The 21,530-nt window shown below is 42.6% G+C and overlaps 1 protein-coding gene across 10 annotated transcripts in view; it reads left to right on the forward strand.

Moving 5' to 3' along the window:
• TPM3 (tropomyosin 3) overlaps positions 1 to 20,578 on the forward strand; it is a 26,713-nt gene extending 6,135 nt beyond the window's left edge. For 2 of the 10 annotated variants that reach the window (XM_054563075.1, XM_054563079.1), the window contains 7 exons: positions 5,804 to 5,937; positions 7,408 to 7,525; positions 7,650 to 7,720; positions 8,356 to 8,431; positions 9,687 to 9,749; positions 10,135 to 10,204; positions 19,236 to 20,578. In XM_054563075.1, coding sequence (XP_054419050.1) covers positions 5,804 to 5,937; positions 7,408 to 7,525; positions 7,650 to 7,720; positions 8,356 to 8,431; positions 9,687 to 9,749; positions 10,135 to 10,204; positions 19,236 to 19,318 — 615 coding nt within the window. In that variant the 3' untranslated portion in view covers positions 19,319 to 20,578. Of the gene's footprint in view, positions 1 to 5,803; positions 5,938 to 7,407; positions 7,526 to 7,649; positions 7,721 to 8,355; positions 8,432 to 8,973; positions 9,050 to 9,686; positions 9,750 to 10,134; positions 10,205 to 11,204; positions 11,288 to 12,002; positions 14,072 to 19,235 lie in introns of those variants that run through there. The other 8 variants (XM_054563073.1, XM_054563077.1, XM_054563074.1 and 5 more) reach the window with 7 other exon arrangements.
• The last annotated feature ends 952 nt before the right edge of the window (positions 20,579 to 21,530 follow it).

The raw sequence follows: 21,530 nt of genomic DNA on the forward strand, positions 1-21,530 counted from the left end.
GCACTTTGCTCTCGTTTGAGGTTTCCGGCCCTAGGGGTAAGAGGTGGGTTTTTCTCTGGTCTGGGATGGGCAGGGCCTGACACTGTGAAAGGGTGGGGCTTGGGGGGGGGGGAGAACAGCCGGAAAGCCCCCGGCCTGGCCCGCTGGCAGCTTTTCCGCTCCCCCCTCTTGCTCAGGAAATGAGGCAGCAGTCGGCTGAGAGGAAGCGCGGCGCCCTCACTGAAAGAGGTCGAGGCCACAGCACCGCCTCTCATCCTCCGGTGTGGGCCCCTTTTCTCTTACTGGGAGCCCTTGCGGCAGTTAAATCCACTCTCTCAATCGACGCGGAGCGAGAGGGGCGTAGGTGGTACTTATCCCCGTAAGTTATTGCAAATATAGGAGCCAAAAAAACTGGATAGCCCTACCCATGAGGACCTGGAAGGCAGGAAATTCTGCCACATTCAGGCCTTTATTGCTGAAATGTGATTGATCAGTGCAAGCTGAACCGGTTAAGGACACTTATTCCAAGCAGAACTGATAAGCGGGTGTATGTTGCAGAGAATCGGATGAGGTGCCAGCCTCTGTCAAGGTTTCTGGTTGACTAGGTGCTGTGGTTGATGGAGACAGACTGATGAGTTCCTAGGGAGCTCTAGTAATGGTACTTACCTACCAGTGCCTTTTTTAAAAGTTCAATTAATAGTTGTCAACGGAAAGTTGGAACATACAATGTTGATGGAATGAATGGTGATTCTTGAAACCGCTTTCTGTTTAGAAGTGGTGGAGTAGTTTTAGTGAGCCATAAGATTTTCCAAGTTCTAGGGTGCAGACTAGTGGGTGGAGCTGATCTCCTGAGTTGAGGCTTTGATTTTGGAGGATTGTGAGGCTGGAGAGGAAAGTAACTGTTGCTAAAATTTGAAGACCCAATGAAAGAATTCTTATGGTTTTATTGGTAATCCCTGTTGTTTTTTCTCTTGGTAGGTCCCCCCCCCCCCCTTCCCTTCTTTTTGGCTGCTCCTCTGGGAAGTGGCAGAGAATGATTTTTTGAGGGGGAAAAGGGTTGGGGCAGCTGCTCTCCACGTTAATACTTAGATTGTTAGAATACTCATTTCTTTTTATAATTGGGCGTCAAAATGCTGGGGGCTTGTCCTACTCAGTCACTTTTTTCTCAGTGGATTTTTCCTCTGTTCATTTTGCCAGTAACTTCTAATTATCAACTCAAGTGAGATGGACTGGCTGGGTGACTCTTTATGACTAGTGACATTTTCTCATCTCCTTTGTTCTGGAGACTAGATCCCCTTAAAGGGGAAGAGAGAGGGTGGCTGAAGGAAGTAGCCATATATTTTCAGCTGCAGTTTTAGGCTCAACATTTAAGTGTAGGCATCCTAAGAAGAGCCTGGGATGGATTGATACCACATACACAGACCCCATGCTTCCTAGGGTTTGGTAATTTTCCTTGTAGGAAAACTTAGCTCTCTTTTTTCACGCTTGGTGATTTTAGGGTGACAGGTGGCAGCTTCAGATGTTTCTTCAGCTACTTCTTCACTCAGAGCCTGTCACATTTGCTTTCTGAACTGAGGTCTAGGGAGGAAGTCCTCAGATAGGGAAGTAGGGTGATAGTTAAATATTGATGAAACTAGTATCTTCTACTCCCCAGCTTGAGTGAACCTAATCTTTTGATTTCCTGCTCTAGTGAACTTTGAACCCCTCCTGAAGAGACATCTGTGGGCAGGGTGGTGGGGTGGCTTTGGTTACCTGTTACCTCTTAGGACATTCTGGAATATGGGTTTTGCAGGCACCTCCCTCTGGCACCGGAAGCTCTGCACATCCCTGATGGCATGCTGTTAGTGAGGTTGTCACTTAATATTTTTATGGCTGCTTTGTGTGAACATCCAATCCTTGTTGGGAAGCTGGCTGACTCCAGGCTGTAGAGGCGTTCTGGGATCTATCTTTCCTTCCTACTTTGGCATGAAGATCGATCTTTTATAATGTAGCACCTTGTCAAATCCACCCTTGATTTTCAAAAAAAAATTATTAAATTGACTTGAGAGAGTGACAGGAGAAGGAGGAGGGACAGAATGAGAGAGAAACATCAATTTGTTGTTCCACTCATTTATGCATGCATTGGTTGATTTCTTCTTCTGTGCGCCCTGACCCGGGATTGAACCCGCAACCTTAGTGTATCACCATAATGCTAACGAACTGAACTATCTTATCTGGCCAGGGCCCACTTTCAATTTTGAGTCTCCTTTGCTGACCTTAAATAGATGGCAACATAATATTGAAATGCAGCCTTTCTCTTTATCAGTTTTCCCCCCCCTTGTTATGATGGTGTTAAAAATACAAGGTCCAGCACAAATAACGCCCCTTTTTGATTACAAAATCATAAGCATGTAATTCTGTAACAGAACAATATCACATTCAAGCACACCATATGACATTTTAAGTGAAATGTTCAAATTAAAACTAAATTACTACACCCATATTATTACACTACCAACTATAGGCAAGCAGGCGTTGCTTCTGCCAGACCCTGTATACGCAATGTAAAATTTACCATTTTTTAAATTCTTAAAAAAGATTTTATTTCTTTATTTTTAGAGAGAGGGGAGGGAGGGAGAGATGGAGAGAAGCATTGACTGGTTACCTCTCACACGCCCCCATCTGAGGACCTGGCCCACAACCCAGGCATGTGCCCTGACTGGGATTTGAACCAGTGACCTTGTGGTCCTCAACCCAAAGCTCAATCCACTGAGCCACAGCAGCAAGGGCAACATTTACCATTTTAACCAGTTTGTATGGTTTCTCTTACCTCTCTCCTAACCTCCCTTGGTATTTGTCTCTTCTTTTGTGGGCTAAACATTTTAGGAATCCTATTGAGGGAGTCAGTGGGCTTTGAGCAGGAGTTTCAATTCTGGCCTTACTCCCAAATTCCTAGTCTCTGGAGGGGTTAGAATGTATGACTGTTGTGTGGCTCTCTCCTATGTGTGGGGTCTGGAGGACTAAGCAGCACGTTTTACCACCTTTCTTTGGTTAAGATTTGCTTTCCTGATGATACCTCACTTTCCCTTCATACTAGAGCACACACTCATAGGGGAGAGGCAAATAGCCCTTTGCTCTGAGTGCCTCCATTTAGACTCCACCTTTGTTTACTCTGGGGCCGATAGCTCTACTCCCTTCCCTCTTGCCTTCCCCTTGGTGAAATTAAAGTCCCCAAGGACACAGTATCTCCCAGCGTAGATATATTTGTGAACACAGTGAACTGGAGCAGTCCTTTACTCACAGGGCTCAAGCCTAACTTCGTTACTCATTTCTTTTGAATTTTATCTGTGGCTTTTGTCTAAAAAGAGAAACCCCAGAGTAGCAGAATGCCAGATTTAGGCTAATTCCCCTCTCTCCTTGGCCCTGATCTAGATCCTAGCACCAGTGCCCTGTTGGTTTCGGTTTCTTGCCTTGAGGGGTGTGGTATGTTTGGGGAACTTCTTTAGCTTGGAGGATGGTAGTATTTAAACCAAACTCTTTCATGACTGAAGCTGTTGTCAGCCATCTTTCTCTTGTGACTGAATTACTGTTTTCCCTCCCTTTCCCCTGGGGATCTTTGCTTCCTGGGCAGTGGAGAATTCTATTATTACCTGAAGGAAGGACCTCAGAGTGTGTCCTCCATGCTGGGCAGAGGTGGGGGCCAGAAAGATCAAAATCACATCTGGCATGTTACACCTAGGATGATTAGAATAGCATAAAACTTAATGTTTCCCAGGGCCATGTTTCCCATTTTGGCTTGCAGATATTAGTCCCATTCATTCTCTTGACAGGACTGATTGACAGGCATTTTGCATGGGTTCTGATTTGAAGGAATTCCTTATAGTAACATGTCTTGATTCAGCAGAGCTTTTGTTTCATTTTAAAGAGAACTGATCTCTTGGAGGCGGGAACAGAGAACAGCCACTGCACCCCAAGGTGGGGGGTGTCTCTGAAGGCTCATGCTGGGACACCCATCCCATCTAGGGTTCTGCTTTGGACACGGACTTGTTTAACGCGTGCTTGCTCTTGCGAGAACACCGAGCTGTATTTTTCTCCTCCCTTTTCAGTCTTGAGAAGAATTCTATTGTAAATGCTGATTTGCAGGAGAAACTGCCAGAGCCAGCTTGTTGTCATGGAAATTTTGCACCCCCGCCCCCAGAGCCTGTTATCTTCTGCTCCTTTTGGGTAGCTGCTGGTGAGCTGGAAGGGGACTGAGATACATGAGCTTTCTCCAAATCTGGTGTTTTTAGTTTTAGGTATCTGGGGCTGGGGTGGGGTGAGGTGAATTATACTGGCAGTGTTTCTGCCTGATAGGCTGACTTGTTCTTGTAATCATGACTTTTTGAATTTGTGGGGTGAAATGTGTGTTGTCCTAGGAGACATCTGTTCTGGAAGAGACAGGACCAGCAAATACTTGTCTTTGTGGTAGCTTGAGTTGTATAGTTAGAGATACAGACAGTTTCTTAGTACATTCAGTTTATGTAGACTTCTCGATTTTCTTTTCTTGTAGGTTGTTGCTTACATATTTGTCTGACCCCCGCCTGGTCCCTTGAATCTCCCATGCTTGTGTTTGGAAGTTTTGTGTCAAATAACCTAATTCTTAACAGGAGTCTTTTGAGCTATATCCTTCCCCATACTGGTGAGTGGCCCAGATTATTTCTGTAGCTGCCTCCACCCTTGACTGCCTGGAGGAAATCAGGGTAATAGAATTCAGGCACAGTCTGGGCTGTAGGAGAGAGATCGTGTTTACCAAGCACTTGGATAAGCATCTAAACTGGGTAGTGTGCAGGGCAGGTTAAATTCTTCTGTGGTTGTTGTAGTCAGCATACTTGCCACCAGCAAAGGGGTAGGGAAGGGAAAGGCAGTCATAGGAGGGAGGCTTTTTTACCAGTAGAATTTACCTGCCTGTGGCTGCCTTCTTTCCTTGTTTCTCATTCCATTACTAAGGAGGAGGAGGCATGGGATTTCTTGGACTCCAGTCTATGCTTGATTACAGGGTGGAGGCCAGGGAGAGGACTGCCCTAAACTGTACTTGGAGGGTGAGGCCATGAGGCTAAGAGGATGACTAGTGGGATAGGAAGGAGCCACAATTCAGAAATTGGGAGTGGTTGTGGACATGGAGAAGACGTTCTCTTGACCCCAGTTCTTTTTGTAATGTCATCAAAACAAGCAATTTTAGTCAAAAGAAGCTCCTTGTTGTCAACTTTAAAAAGACGGGGAGTAGATATCCCAGTGGACTATTCTTTCACTTTCGGACATGGAAGGTTTTTCTGGAAATGTTCTCTTGGTGACTAATCCATCTGGTGTGTTAGGGTAGGGTAATCAGAGGTTAACAACTTGAGTTAAGTGCAAATTAATAGGTAATCCAAGATTCCCTGTTTGAGAAACCTTGCTTATTTATTCTCCCTTTTTAGACACTTACAAGAAAGTCACTGAAATGTGAGAACACCTCCAAGCCAGAGCTCAGACAGTAGGAACCCTTCACTGGCGACTGTTTCTGACACTCATGTGATCTGGAATTTGAACTGAGTCCAGAAAGTGGGGGTACCGACACTGGGCTGGGCAAGGAGCTGAGTTTTAAAACACTCTTCCTGTGGAACATCCAGGAGTTCGTTGAAGGAAGAAGGCTAGAAATGCCATAGATACATAATTGTGCCTGCTGGATCTTATGTCTGAGAGCTAAGGCAGGTTCTACTCTGACTGTAAGCTTCCTTCATGGTAGTCAACCCCAAGCTTACTGTTGCAGTTAGTTCTGTCCGTTTCACCGTGCCTCTGCCTCCTTTTTCTATCTTTTACTCAAATGCAGGCTGAGGCGGAGGTGGCCTCCTTGAACCGTAGGATCCAGCTGGTTGAAGAGGAGCTGGACCGTGCTCAGGAGCGCCTGGCCACTGCCCTGCAAAAGCTGGAGGAAGCTGAGAAAGCTGCTGATGAAAGTGAGAGGTATGTAGGAGGGCACTGATGAAGCGTGCACGCGAGCGCTTCAGAATAAATTTCAAATGGCTGTAATCAATATTTCCTTATAAATCTGTTTTTTTGAAATAGTTACCTTTCTTACAGGATCTTCATTCCTTCTGTTCTGCATATTTTCTGCAGCTGAAGACACAATAAGGGTTCCCTGGACCCTGTGACCCTTTTGTAATTGGTGTTTCTCTAGAAGTTCTTAAATAGGGTCACTAGAATGACCTCCACTTAGTGAATCATAAACTTACTTGTGAGATTAGTCCCTCTAAAGCAGCGGTGCTCAGAGTGGGATTCCACGCCAAGAGCACCTGGGAACTTGGTAGAAATTCAAATTCTCAGTCCCTACCCCGATCTATGAGTCAGAAACTGGAGGTAGAGCCCAGCAATCAGTGTTTTAATAAAATCTTGACCGTGGCTGCACTGTTAGACACATGGGAGTGAGGGATGGGGATGGTTGGGGAGTTTTAAAATATCAGAATGCCTGGGTCCCACCCCATTTCACTTAGAATCCATTACGAGAGGGGCCTGGGCATGGATATTTTTTAAAGTTCCTCCAATAATTTTAATGTATGCTCAGGATTGAGAAGCATAGTCCTTGAACCAAAGCACAACTCATCTTTGCTGAAAATAACCACTTGGCTCCTTGTTATATGTGACTTAAACTAGAACAGAGAGATGTGATGTATTGCATGGGATCAAACTGAGGCTTTTTAGAATTCAGAATGCCCTACTGTGAGTACATTAACATAGTGCAGCAGTGAAAATGAGTAAGACGGCCAGCTGTGTCTATACTATTACAGGGTAATGTCCAAATTACAGAAAGTGAGAAAAAAGTTGCAAAACAGTGAAGTATATGATTCCTTTAAGGCAATGGGAAAGTGGGGATGAGGTTTTTTGCATTTTTATCTATAGAAAACACTTATGGAATGATTGAGAAGTGACTGCCTCTGATGAGCAGACTGGAAATGAAGAGACTTAGTTTCGTTTTATGCCCTTAAACTATACACTTAAATACTTAATTTTTTAGCAATTGTATGTTATCTTTATAAAGGTTTAAAACTAAATGAACTAAGGTCGGGGTCGGGGATGTTATGGGAATTCTTTTTGAGCGGCAGAAGAATGGTCTTTTTTTTTCTTCTTCAAGATTTTACTATTTTTAGAGAGAGGGTAAGGGAGGGAGAAGGATGGGGGAGAGAAACACCAATGTGTGAGAGAAACATCAATCAGTTGCTTCTCGAATGTCCCAGCCCGAAACCCAGGCCTGTGCCCTGACTGGGAATTGAACCAACAACGTTTCAGTCTGTGGGATGACACCCAACCGGCTGAGCCACACCAGTCAGGGCACGAGGAATGGTCTTTTGTAAGTGCAATTCTGGATCCCTTGGAGTGGAGCTAGTGATGAGTTGCTGAGAGTGTCAGTGCCACATTTGTCCGTATTGTTTCTGACAGAGGTATGAAGGTTATTGAAAACAGAGCTTTAAAAGATGAAGAAAAGATGGAACTCCAGGAAATCCAACTCAAAGAAGCTAAGCACATTGCAGAAGAGGCAGATAGGAAGTATGAAGAGGTAAGTCACCTTTTGTTTGTGACATCCTCTCTTGTCAGTGACATCGGGTTTCTGAAAGGAACCATGAGAAAGGAAGTAGCTCCTCCTTTGCTTTGCTGAGTGGCTCCTTTGTCTTCTCCTGTAGGTGGCTCGTAAATTGGTGATTATTGAGGGCGATTTGGAACGCACAGAGGAACGAGCTGAGCTGGCAGAGTCGTGAGTATCTTGCTCCTCAAATCTTTACCTTATATTCTGTCCCTTCCCCTTTGGCTTGGGCACTAATGTGAATAAGCTCGCATTCATTCAACCTTGTTACACAGGGCCTAGAGAGTGGGCATTATCTATAGTCCTTTTTTAGGCCCTATGAATGGCTTTGGACTTTTTTACTCTTGACTAGTGACAGGCTTTCTTATTTCTTGCAGGGAAGGTTTGTAAGTTGAGGGAAAATAAAGACTAATAAATGATGAACCATTAATTGGAAGGCCCTACTGGGTTTTTCCATCTTGAGGGGTCTGCTGAGGCAGTGAAGTTGCTGCACTAAGGTCTGCCTGTTTTTACCACTTTGTCAGTTTGCTGTGCAACGTGAGGGCAAGGGCAGGCATGAACGGCTACCCTATTGGCACCTCCTGGGCCTTGTATAACAAAGTTAATGCTGGTGCATATGTATTTGTGCTTAGCTTGCAATCCCCTCTCCTCAGACATGACATATCATACCCATTGTGGTGTTTTCTTCCCATTTAAAAAAAATTTTTTTTTTCCATTTTGCTGCTTGTTTTCTTGCTGTGTTCCCTTTTGATCTTTCTCCCTCCCCACAACCTGGCTTGTGCGAACCCCGTGACTATCACTAACAGCCGTTGCCGAGAGATGGATGAGCAGATCAGACTGATGGACCAGACCCTGAAGTGTCTGAGTGCTGCTGAAGAAAAGGTACTAACCATTAAACCCACAGAGAAGTTATATGTATGGTGTGGTTTTGTTTTTGTTTTGCAGCTGCCTCCCCTCCACTGGTTGACTTGTTTGAGTGCTTTCTCACCTTTTCATGGAATGCTCCATTCTTTTCCACTTCTTGGCATCTTCTTTTCTTTTGTAGTTGCTTCACTGCCTCTCCACAGGGTCTCTTCCTTCCCTTGGGCAATTTGGGGGACTGTTGGGTTGGGCATCTGTTCTACCTCCACCCCTGGTAGAAGTCATGACTTGTTCCTGGTAGTGATTTCTCTCAAGAGTTTTCTTTATTGATACCCAAACAGTCTGAGGCCGAACCCCTTGAGGGTCCCATTCCTGACATGGTCTGTGGTAGAGGGAGGAGGGTTGACACTTGCTCAGATTATCTGGGGCCTTCTCTTTTCCCTGGTATGCCTTCCAACTCTTTCTACATATAGGTTCAATTCATGTCTGTGTGTCTCTCTCCCTTTTTTTTTATTCTTTTCTTCTCCCCCTTTCCTCTCCTGCGGTATGTAAAATATTCACAGTAAGTGTTCTGAGCTGGAGGAGGAGCTGAAGAATGTCACCAACAACCTCAAGTCTCTTGAGGCTCAGGCGGAGAAGGTAGGGGCTGGTTTGTGAAAGTGACAGGCTTTGGGGGCCTGGGCCCAGCCCTGCCCTTAATGAAAGACTGGAGAAACTCATCCCTTATATAATCTAGTGAGAAGTATCCTCTCCTACACACCCTCTATCTGGATTCTGGGTTTAAAGCTAATTCCTGTGCACTTCGATTGCTTTAGTTAAAATAACTTCAAGGTCTCAGGTGCCTGGGGTCATGTTTTCCTCCGGCTGATACTGCTGTGCTGAATGACAATAATCATGGGTCCTAACAGGTTTTCTAGCAGGCAGATGTAGGCAACATAGTATCAGATTGAGACCTACTGAGCAGTCAGAACATAAGACTTACCTTTATCATCATGTGCCCTTGGGGTGTCACTACACCTACTCATTAAGTGGGTTGATCTGAATAAGATCAAAGATTAGGTTCATTCAAAAAATAAGGGTATCGTGGCTCTCAGGACACTGATTTGTGGATTTTAAGGACCTGTTGTCCAGAAATGGGCCTTGCTCTTTCTTATGGACCAACCATTTAGCACATTAAATTCAAGAAGATGTTCAATGTAAAAGTAAATGTGGGTCCAGGGGGAGGTATTGTCTGTGTAAATTCTACTCTGAAATTTTTATTCTATTTATCTTACAGTACTCTCAAAAAGAAGACAAATATGAGGAAGAGATAAAGATTCTTACTGATAAACTCAAAGAGGTGAGCGGAGGGGAAGCACCCAAACATTTAGAGGTATATATGGCAAAATGTAGCCCTGGCTGGTGTGGCTCAGTGGATCGAGCACTGGACTGTGAACCAAAGGGTTGCCGGTTCGATTCCCAGTAAGGGCGCATGCCTGGGTTGCGGGCCAGGTCCCCACATAGGGAGCATGCGAGAGGCAACCACACATTGATGTTTCTCTTCTTCTCTTTCTCCCTCTCTTCCCCTCTCTCTAAAAATAAATAAATAAAATCTTTAAAAAAAAAGGTCTAATATAGACTGCCTAGCTTTGAAGGTATAAAAGTAGACAGTGAGGATACATAGACACTCTTCTCTTACTTGTCTTGTTCATCTCTGATTCTGACTAGTTTCCCGTTTCCCCTAGGCGGAGACCCGTGCCGAGTTTGCTGAGAGATCGGTAGCCAAACTGGAAAAGACAATTGATGACTTGGAAGGTATGGAGCCTGGGAGAGGGATTAAAATATGGAAATATAGAGGAAGGCCTTTCCCTGGACCCCGAGGGGAATTGGTACTGACTTGGCATACGCCCTGTGCCCTGACGCAACTAGCTGGAGGGGGTCAAACCCCTAGAATAGGATTGGCTTTCTACATTTAATCTTTTCCTTTAGTAAGACTTCACCTAACATTCTGGAATTTGTATTCTTTCCTTGGATACTGATAATGGCTGTGTTTATCACCCATTTAATAGTCTTAAATCTTTAGTTTCTAGTTTGAAATGATAGCCATACTTTGAGAAGGCAACAAGAACACATGTCTCTCTGAGGCTGCTTTTGGCAGATCTGGTCACCACTCAGGTCATGGGGGACCTCTGCACGAGAGGCAGCTGTGCAATAACCATGTCTCAGAGCTGACCAGTGATGGGGGCTTTCTAAATACTTCCTGTCCCCACAGTTTGGCAACTGTGTCCGCTTTAACAAGGGTAAAAGTACTTTGCTCTGAGGATTCTGAAGTATGCTCTTTTGGTTTACTCTAAGTACCAGAATATTCTTTGGGAGAGTTTGGCGAGGCAAGTTTGTAGGACAAAGGAGCCAAGTATCTGGTCATCCTTGGTAGCTAGAAAAGTGTCTCATAGTAACCTGTACTTTCCCTGTTTTTAATTTTTGTTAAGTATTATCACTGCTAGAGATTGGGTTAACTGGATTACAGTGGTAACCTCGTAAGTGCCTTAAATAATAGGAATTTCTAGTCACGACAGTGTCTAAGTTCTCAACTCTTGTTGCAGTCCTTAGAGGTGTCAAGAAGCCCAGTTTGTCTTGGGAGACAGTGGATCTGAAAATGGCCAGTTATGGCTGCCAGTATAGGTGTGCTCTTAACTGTGGTGTTAGACCCACAGTCACACTTTCCCTAATTTCTAATGATTCCCTCTCTTCATCTGCTTTTGATACCTTTCACTCTGTCCCCTTGTTCTTCCCTGTGGTTCCTGTGCCTGTCCAGATGAGCTCTATGCCCAGAAACTGAAGTACAAGGCCATTAGCGAGGAGCTGGACCACGCCCTCAATGACATGACCTCTATGTAACTATCTGACAGCAGATTGGGGCTGCTTATGGGTGGGTGGGGGTATGGACTATGCATAGTACGCTTTGGTTTTATCCTCCAGACACTATAATCCTCACCCTTATCTTTAAAACATTGGTGCTGGTTACTTATTGGCAAAAGTTTGGAAGGCATTTAATCTGGGGTCATCTACATGTAATTTTTATTCATAGTGCCTCCATTAAAACACTGAATTTACTATTTGTTGCTCAAATGTGACCTTCGCAGAAGGGATCATGTCATCATATAACTAAGAGAGTAGGGCCCAGAGAACCATGGACTTGGGCCCTAACACTACATAACAAAACACAGACCTCCTGTGTGTATTTGATTGTGACCTGATACTAAAATTCATGTAGTATGAGGAAACACCCATAATTGGAAATAGTCAAATTTACCTACAAATTAAATGTGATTCCCAAATTTTAGTCCCAGAGCAAGCCAGGTAGTAAAAAGCACCAAAAAGTTTTTGGGAACTTCACCTGTTTGCTGTGGATCCCTGATCTTGATGCTAATCTGCCTCTTTGTATCTTTCCCGCTAACCCTGAAAAGAAGCCAAATGACTCAGGCTGTAGTGTCTGGCTCTCCTATCATTCCTGTTGCTACCTCTCCCTTTTTCTCCGCTTCCTTTCTCCTGAGTCGTTGTGTAGATTGATGCTAGTCCTTCTCACCTAGAGTCTCCTTACTTTTTCATACAGATAACTTACCACGGTTTCTGCTCTGTCCTGGATCTGCCCCCTTTCTGCGGGGAACCCACCACCCCACTTTCACTCTGGATTCCATTTGGGTCAGCCTGACCAGTCCCCAAGGCACTAGAAAGAGCAGGGGGCCACAAAGCAACTTATGTATTCTTGTTCACCCCCACCCCAAATTAAAATGTTAAGCTGCTGGAAGCTTCATGCGACCCTGCATTTGGTCATTGACAAAGCTGCTGCTGTCCCTAAGGAGCCTTGGGAGTGTGATATGGGGAATAGATATAGGCTCTCCCTCCTCTGACTTATATAATCAAAGCCACTTTTGTGTGTGTGTCTATTTTTTTCTTGACATTTAAACTCAGCTGATCTGAGTCTATCAAGAGTGATGGGTGTGAAGAGGTGCTCTAGTCTTACTCTTCAAGCTGAATAAGATCATCTAAATCCTTTACTTCCAGGTTCCTAAATCATACCACATGGAATGTTCTATCCTTTATTCAAGTTCTCCTATAGAGTAAGGTCAAGAGGCCATTGAAGTGCTTCCCAGTACACATTTTCTACCCTTTACCTGTGGTTCAAATGGAACCTTAGAACATCTCGTGTACCCAAATGTATTACCACTAAAACTGAATAATTATATTATCCCAAATCACAGAAAAATACATAATGGGTAGAATTTTCAACAATTCCATGTTTTCTTGAAACCATCCTTGCATATATGAGACTTACTACCATTAACCTCCTGCTATATGCTAGTGGAATATGAGACAAGTGAAAAGTGATTATTACTGGAAAAACTAAAACAACCACCCTGGCTGGGGTAGCTCAGTTGGTTGGAACATTGTCCCGATGCTCCAAGGCTGAGGGTTCCTTTCCCAGTCAGGGAGCACGCAAGGGTCGATCTATGGGTATGTGACTGGGTAGAGAGAGTGGTGGATTGATCTCGCTCTCGCTCTCGCGTGCTCTCGCTCATAAATTTAAAAAAAAAATTTTTTTTTCTAAAGAAAACCTAAAACACTTAGGCATACCTAGTTCAGGTAATGTGCACAGGTGATACTGATTTATCATGTGCATTAATATGATAAATTTCTGCCAGTAAAATTGTTCCTGGCTTATATTATGGAATTAAAGATCAGCATTTCAGAAACTCCTAAGCAGACAGAGGCAGGTAGAGAGGTTTTCCACGATCTAAACCTTTAGGTCTCACTGACTTCAGGTGTTTTTTTGCTCTATAACATTTCTTCCTGCCACCCGGCCTTTGAGATTAAGGTATAGATTCAGTTACTTGCTGACACTTACCTGATGTCTTCTAGGTACAGGATATTAAGGTGGGGACAGAAGTAATCAAAGATGGAGATACCATCCAAACTCATGGGTTGCTCAGAATCTGGAAAGAGAGAGAAAATATATATATAAAGCTAAAGATGATATGTGATAAGTGCCATAAATAATAAAATGCTGTGGGATTTACTAGGGGGAGGAGAATGATTCCTGTGGGGATGTTTGACAGAGACTCACGAAAGGAGGCATGTAATAAGTACCTAATAAAGAGGGTAAAACTCACTTCTTCATTTTTACTGGATTTTTGACAAGCAAACTTTGGTTGAGGTGTAGTGGACACAGAACAGTCAAAAAGAAGCCAAAGAACAAAGGCATAGAGAGGGGAAGGACATGATATCTCTAAAGGTAGACTCAGTAAGGGACAGGTGTCTGCTGAAAGCAAGCTAGGGAGCTTAATCTTACTTTGTAAGTGATAGGGACTTCACTGGAGATTTCGACAAAGGATGTGTTCTGGTCTGTGTAGGATATGAGTAGAGTTGATTTGGCAGCTGAATTAAGAATATATATTAGAAGGGAAGCAGATTATCAAAGTCATCCATTAAGACAACTATTCTCAAATTTCAGTAATTTGTATACCACTTGGGGACTTGCCATATTCACTTGCTGCCTACATTATTATTTTCTTAAAATTTACTCTTGTTTTCAAATTTGTTTTCTTCTTACTCTATACAATTCTAACTTGAAATCAAAGGTTTGGTATGGGCTAGTGTTTTTTGCTAGTGCACATTAAAATAATACAGCTAATAAAATTTTTTAAAAATTCACAGATGCATACTGCTTGACATCTTCTCACCTACCATTCAGCAGTGACTATACCACACTTTGGGAAATACTGGGTTAGTTTATTGCAGTTTTCTCAGAGATATAATCTGAACCAGAGTAATGGTGGTAAAGAGAGGGCGCTGAAGATAGGTATTTGAAGGGCCTGGCCCCTATATGTGACCAGGAAAAGTCAAGGAGGGCTGATTTTGAGCATAGGAAAATGGTTGTGGTAAAGGTGTAGGGAGGCCACGTGGTACTAGTTTGGGGAGACAGGGAAAGTTGAGAAGAATACATAAGTCTGAAAAACTGGCAAGTATCCAGGTGAAACAAAATCCAGGGGCTTGAGGGGGCAAGCTTCATGTAAGATTTAGCAATTTATAAGAGTGACAGTTTAGGCCATGAAAGCAAATTAGAATGCTAAAAGACAATTGCAAATGTATAAAAGAAGAATTAAGCAGAGGGAAATCTGTAGAGGAGGAAGCCAAAATAAAGTTGGTTGAAGGGACAGAAGGAGAATTAGTAGCTTTGATACTTTATGAAGTTCAGCACTGGATGATTTCCAGTGATTCTTAACTTTGACAGGTTAAGAAGGAATATACTGAAGATAGGACTTTGTCATTGATACTCTATTAATTTGAAGGGTACATTTTGAGCCTTAAGAGCAAGGAGAGGAGCCGTATTTCAAGGAGCAAAAGAGTGAGCTGGTTGAAAATAGACATTAGCTACATATCGCTGTTGAGCATTTAAAATGTGGCTAATATTACTGAGGGGCTAAATTTAATTTCATTACTTTTAGTTCATCTAAATTTTATAAGCCACATGTGGGTAATGGCTACTGCATTGGACAGTACCATACTAGATGTTCTAATGTTTGGGCAGGAGTTGACTTTGACACAGAAAAAGGCTTCTTAGAAAGGAAAGAAGAGAGAATGGAGAGGAGATAAGGAGAAAAGTGAAGTGTTGCTCTTCTGGTGGCTCCCGTCTTTCCCCATAAACGGGACTGGTGCGAGCAAGGATAGAGCTCAGCAAGCCAGGGAAGCTGAGTAAAATTTGAAATACTGTGTCATGTTAAATTCATTCTTTCATTTAATACTCTGTATCGGATGATAGCTAAGCCTGGCCAGCTATGAGAATGGGGTCAGGCATCATTGGTAATCTCAGAGTAAAGTGTTTGACCTCTTAACTTTTTCCTCTTTTCTTAATTTCTAAGAAAGAACTACAGGCTGATAATGTGTGTTCTTTACTTCCTCATTACCATTGTTGGAGTGAAGAACAAAATGGCCAAGTTACCTGGCGGATGGAACTGACCTGTTTTTTCACACAACCTTATCTTAGCCCCACCTAATCTCTTCCTTTCACGTGATATTTGAATACTCCCCAGCCTTAACATGGGGGGAGGGGAGAAAAACTCAAAAGCAAAATTTACTTGTTCTCATTCTTTGAACATTGTGCCTTTAAAGTTGATATAGTTCCCTTTACTTTGAGCCCATAGCCCTTTCCTGTTACAGAATGAAATTGACCTAATTCAGATGATGAAGCCTAAGGATGTCTAGCATTCATGAGATTGTTCCCTAATTAATTAGGGGCAGCTAAAAAGAACATCAGACCAAATGGATTCTGTGGATTGCCTTTTTTGTTTTGTTTTATTTTGCTGTCACCAGAGAACCAGGAACTTTAATGAGCTGGTATCGGATCCTGAAATTTTGGTCACTAGAGAGATGGTAGAGTTAGAAACTTACTAAGTTCTGTGAGAACAGCCTCACTTATCTTTCTGACCTCATGCAAATTTTAGGCAACTGTGTGTTCTGGAAATTAATCAGGCAGTAAAATGCTCCCACTTCTCTGTCTCTGTTTCTCATTTAAATGAATCGAAACCCTCATTGACCAGACCATTTTGAGGGATAAAATTCTGAATACACCTTCTTTCCAAGACAGGAGTGGTAGTCACACTAACTAGGATATAGATACTATGGAGGAGTCAGGCTGCACATGCAATCTTATGTAAGGGGTATCCTAGTGAATAAGACAGGCTGAATTCCAGGCCTCATGGAGCTTCTAGACTAGTATAGTGTTTCTCAAAGATGAACTTATGTTACTGTGACAATTAAAGCCTGCCTCCACATATCTCCAGATTTCCCTTTGTGGGGAGAGGAGGAGCAGTATCACTTGTGTTGAGAACCACAGGTTTAATGAGAACCACAGGTTTAAAGGGCAGTTCAATTTTAAAAATTCACTCTAATTCCTGCCCCTTAATATAACTTTTATTTTTTGGTATTCTCTCCTAGATTTTTTTATACGTACATGCTTTTGGTTTTGATAGTATATATAAAGTGTAAAGTATTATTGGGACCATACTGGCATCAGCTTCCAGGTGGAGCTGGGGAAAACCTCAGCCAAATAGGCAAGGTGTCTGAGCAATGCCTATAGTCAGCCCACAGATCCAGTTGATTTTACAGCAGAAAAGTATTTTTTTCATATTGAGATCTTGATATAATTTTGAAACAGACTGTAAAATATAGGAAGAAACATGTTTGTAACCTTTGGAGGCTGATACTAGTAGACTAGGAAGGAGTTTAGCCTTCCTGTCCCCAAATTTCTATTACTCCTCTCCTGGTCAGATGGAGTTGGATTCTTCATACCCCCTCTTTAAGATGTGCTCCAAGTAGAAAATCCAGACAAAGCCAACGGATGAGCACTTAGCTACTTGTATTGGGAATGTTTGGTTATAACAAACAGCCTAACAATAGCCAAAATAAACATGTGATTTATTATTTTTATTGCATAATTAAGTCTAGACTTGGGCAACTGTAACCTGATATAGCTGGACTTTCTGTGATTCTTTTGATCTTTTAAGGTTGAAATATGTAGTTCTAGTCATCACATCCAGGTTCAAAGGCAGTAACGACTACAGATTTCCCAGAAACTCTTAGCAGGTTATCCTCTACATCTCATTGACCAGAACTGGATCACATGATTGCCCCTAGTTGCAAAGGAGGCTAAAAAAACAGAATTGGATAGCCTTGGTTGGCTTGTATAAGTAATTCACCTTCCCTGAGGCTGGGCACACTGTTAATCCCAGGGCAAGTTGGACCCTGACCACTGTGGCTCGGTTGGTCGTCATCCCGCAAAGTAAAAGGTCACCAGTTCGATTCCCAGTCAGGGTACCTGCCAGGGTTGCGGGTTTGGTCCCAGGTCCGGGTGTGTCCAAGAGGCAACCAGTCGATATTTCTTTCTCACATTGATGTTTCTCCCTCCTCTCTCTAAAAAATAAATAATAAAATTTTTAAGAAAAAATAAAAGAGGAAGTTGGATTTTGATTGAATTAACCACAATGACAAGCTCTATTCCAGTAGCTACAAGAACCATTAGAAAGTGTAGGATTGAGTGAGTATAGAGATAATTGTCTGAATCTACCATTCATAATGATATATTAAATGTTTTTACAGAAACAATGATCAACTGTTCAGTCCTTTCAAACTTTTAATTATTATAAATCTTTCCTATACTTCTACTGTATTCTTTTCTTTGCCCTGTTTCATTTGTTTCCATCCCTGAACCCAGGGAATAAATACTGTGAAGGAGATGTTTTTTCTGCCTCAAAATGTTATCCTTCCAACTTTTCAGTCTGAGTTTTTTATTTTATTCCTCTGTTGGTCTTTCCATCAGCTGACTGACTCTTAATTGCCCTCTGTCTGAATTTTCCTTGCATCCATTCTGCCTTACAGATGCATATCACGTATGCCAGCTAGTTGAAAGTCTCGAATTTATTTCTGGTATTCTACCAACCTTCCCTTTTCCTCTCTCTCCTCCTCTTTGTCCTCTCTTGTTTTCTCTCCTTCCTGTTGCTGCTGCAGCGCATCTCTACAGCCCACTTGAACGAAACCGCCTGCTTTCTAATGAGCTGAAGCTAACGCTGCATGATCTATGTGACTGATGGCAGGACTTCCTGATACCCAGTAAACTGATCTGATTGCTCACACCTCTGACCTGGACCCCAGCAAAAAGCTGATTGTCTTTCTAAAAGTTACTAAATTGCCCTAAGCAGATTCATTATTAATCAGGGCAGTTAGAATATTGCTGACTTCGTAAGAGTATGGTGGGTGATAAAGGGAGGGGCCTGAGAGATTGTAGTAAGTTTTCTGTTCTACACTCTTATTTGCTGCTCATTCGCTTGCGCCCTGAATGTAGGATCGTTCCCTTGCATGGGTGTCTTCTAACAATAAAGGAATGACTTAACAAGCTGTCGTAACTGCTTCATCTGCAGGCTCAGTGATGGGCCCTTCTGTCTGGGTACAAATAGGGAAGGGAAAGAAAAGTGTGTGGTGTTAATGGGTCTGTGTGCCATCATCTTCTCTGCCTGAAGATTTGAGTATTTTCCCACCTCCCAAGAACAGTCAGAGAGGTTTGCTTTCTGGGCAGGTTAGATTCTCTTTGATAATCTAGCTGCTGGTTTTCTTCCTGACACTTCCCTCTTGCTTTTTCTTACTTTGTTTTTAATTTTAAGTAACTGTCACAGAGTAGTTCTGGACAAAAAGTTGGCAACAGTCTCATTTAAGGTTTTGCTTACAGGTATATGTTTTATAGTATCCTTGGCTTTGTTTTCTTTAGAGGTTATTTAAATTAACCCTGGGGGTTCTTCTATTTGTGCCACCAATTATGCCTTTCTTCTCTCCCTTTTGTGGAAAGCTTGTAGTGCATGAAACTCCCCCTGTATTTGTTTCAAGTTGAGATCCTGATGTTTCTGCTGCTAGAAATATACCAATCCTTATTCTCAATGGTTGAATCCCAGTGAGCCATCTCAAGTAGGTATTGTTCTCTGGGTCAAGCCTAAAGGAAGTAGATAGCCGATGTTTAAGGCTGCATCCTCTTAAAGCTGTAAGGTTTGGTTGGGTGTGGGACGGAGAGGAAATGACTGATAAGTTTCCCAATACCCCCAGAAGTACAGCAGCATCTGCAACTTCAGTAGGTAAGCCAGAGGCCCTGCAAAACTGAGTGATGCAATAGTTCACTTCTGTGGCTGAGAAGGCAGCTGCTTTATTAGTCTGCAGCTTCCCTGCAACCGGAGCAAATTTTCAGAGTGGGTAGACCTTGAAATGTACTTCTGATTTTGTAATGTCTCTCCTTTACCCCCATTAGATAAACTGAAATGCACCAAAGAGGAACATCTCTGTACACAAAGGATGCTGGACCAGACTCTGCTTGACCTGAATGAGATGTAGAGCACCTCAGTCCTGCCCTGCAGCTGCTCCTCCCTCTGACCCTGACTCCGCCTGAGGCCAGCCTGCCAGAAGCTGACCTTTAAATTGAGGGCTGATCTTTAACTGGAAGGCTGCTTTCTCCTTTTGCTTCCCCCACCCCCCCCACTCCCACCCAGTGTCTTTTTCGCCAAACTGTCTCTGCCTCTCCCAGATTCTGGTTGGGCTAGAGGCTGAGCACCTTTGGGAAACAACATTTAAGGGAATGTGAGCACAATGCAAAGTGTCTTTAAAAGCATGTTGTGATGTGCACATTTTGTAATTACCTTTTTTGTTGTTGTTGTTGTTGTTGTAGCAACCATTTGTAAAACATTCCAAATAATTCCACAGTTCTCAAGCAGCAGTCTAATCCATTTCTTTTTAGAAAGTAATTTTTCAGCTTAGTCCATATTGCCTTTCCCACAGGGGAGGGAAAGAGGTATGGGCTTGCCTTATTGAGAGCCAAACAGAGCCCAGAGAAAGACTCCACTACGGGGGTCATTGCTTTGTGCAGAGTACCAGTCAAACCAGGAAGGTGATTCCGGGAGGAGTTAGCCAAAAAAAAAAAAAAAGTGATGTTCAGGTTGCAGCTTTAAGGTATTTTGGGGTACTTTTTTTTTTTTTTTAAATCAGAAGTGACCAAATTAAAATGGTGATACCTCTCTGAGACCAAATCCTTGTCCCATCTCTGCCCCCTTCTCAATGGTTCACAAAATGGATCATGTGCCCCTTATGTTGAAGTGACTAGTTACTTGCTCTCGTGCCTCCTTGAAAGAAAGAAAATTATGTTTTTGCCACTGATTTAGCCATATGAAATCATCTCATCACCCTTTTCTGGGTCTGAAGCTGCTGTCTAAAAGTGCCATCTCATTATGCTTTGTATCAGTTAGTGCTGGAGAAATCTTGAATAGTTGATGTACAAAACTTTTTAAATTTTATATTATTTTGAAACTTTGCTTCTTTGGGGTTGGGGCGCATTGGCCACCCCATCTGGCTGTGAAAGCTCTCTACAGTCTGGGCTGGCAGTGTGCTGATCTTTTAAGTTTCTTTCCTTACCCAGTTTGTCCTTATTGGTGAGGTTTTTGTGAGGTCTGTTAGGTGCGCATCCTGCAGCTTACTGGCTTAAAATGTACTCTCCTTTGGTATGGTCTCATGGGGGGCCAATTGAGAGAAAGAGAAACCAATAGTGCAACTATTTTGATACTGAAAATTGACAAATGTCTTTTTAAAATAAAGAACCAGTCCCTCCAACCCTCAGACCTTCTCGACTTTTATTTAACTAATCCAAGTGTGCTTTTTCCACAGGAATTGAGGTTTGGGTTAAAAATCAGAACTTTGTGGTAGCAACAGCACTTTAGAGTGTACGCTTTGATAGCAGACCAAAACTGGGTTTGAAACCGGCTCTGAGATTCCCAGTTTATGTCCTGATATAAATCACTGAATTTCATCATCTAAAATAAAGATAACATGTCTTACGTAAATGTGAAGATTTGAAATAATCATGTGCCAGACATTTTATAGGTTAATTTAACACTGCATCTTCAGGGTGAGCAGTATGTTTTTCTTTACAACTCTTAACTAGTTTTTTCTTAGAAACCATGGAATTAATTAGGCTCTGTGCTCCTTAAACAACTTCAATAATATATGAGACTGATCACATACTCATATATGTGCGGTTTTAGTTAATTGCTGAGACAGCCTTTGAGCTGATAAATCTGTTGGATATTTTGGAAGACAAGGTATTAACAAGTGCTCAGTCTCCGCTGTGTGAGTGAATAGCTTTCAAAGTTGCTTTTGAGACAGCATTTCCTGCACCATGAGCTGGACATGAATCTAACATCCCAGTAAAAATGACACTGGCTTCCTTGACAATGACCAGCTAGCTGTTTGCACTCAAGACTGGAAAGTTTTTCTGTTAGTAGGCACAATTGCTGAAATTACGGACAAAGGAAAAAAGGTGAATATGTCAAATAATACTGTGGGCGACAGAAGTTAAACGGAGAAAAAAATTTTTAGACTTACAGAGATGCTATCCAATGTTTAAGTGGGCAGCTTGGTTTGTGCCTAAAGTTCCCGTAAATGGCTTGCTGGAATGTTTAGAAAAGGAATTCCCACAATTCCTAGCCAGAAGGAGGCCCCACCTCCTGCTGACGTTTCACCTGATGATTGGCTGATGGAGCAGGACGTGGCTAGTAGA

This window comes from Pteronotus mesoamericanus, unplaced genomic scaffold (assembly GCF_021234165.1).
Source record: "Pteronotus mesoamericanus isolate MK-2021 breed Mesoamerican mustached bat unplaced genomic scaffold, CSHL_Meso_final scaffold_705, whole genome shotgun sequence".
NCBI lineage: Eukaryota > Metazoa > Chordata > Mammalia > Chiroptera > Mormoopidae > Pteronotus > Pteronotus mesoamericanus.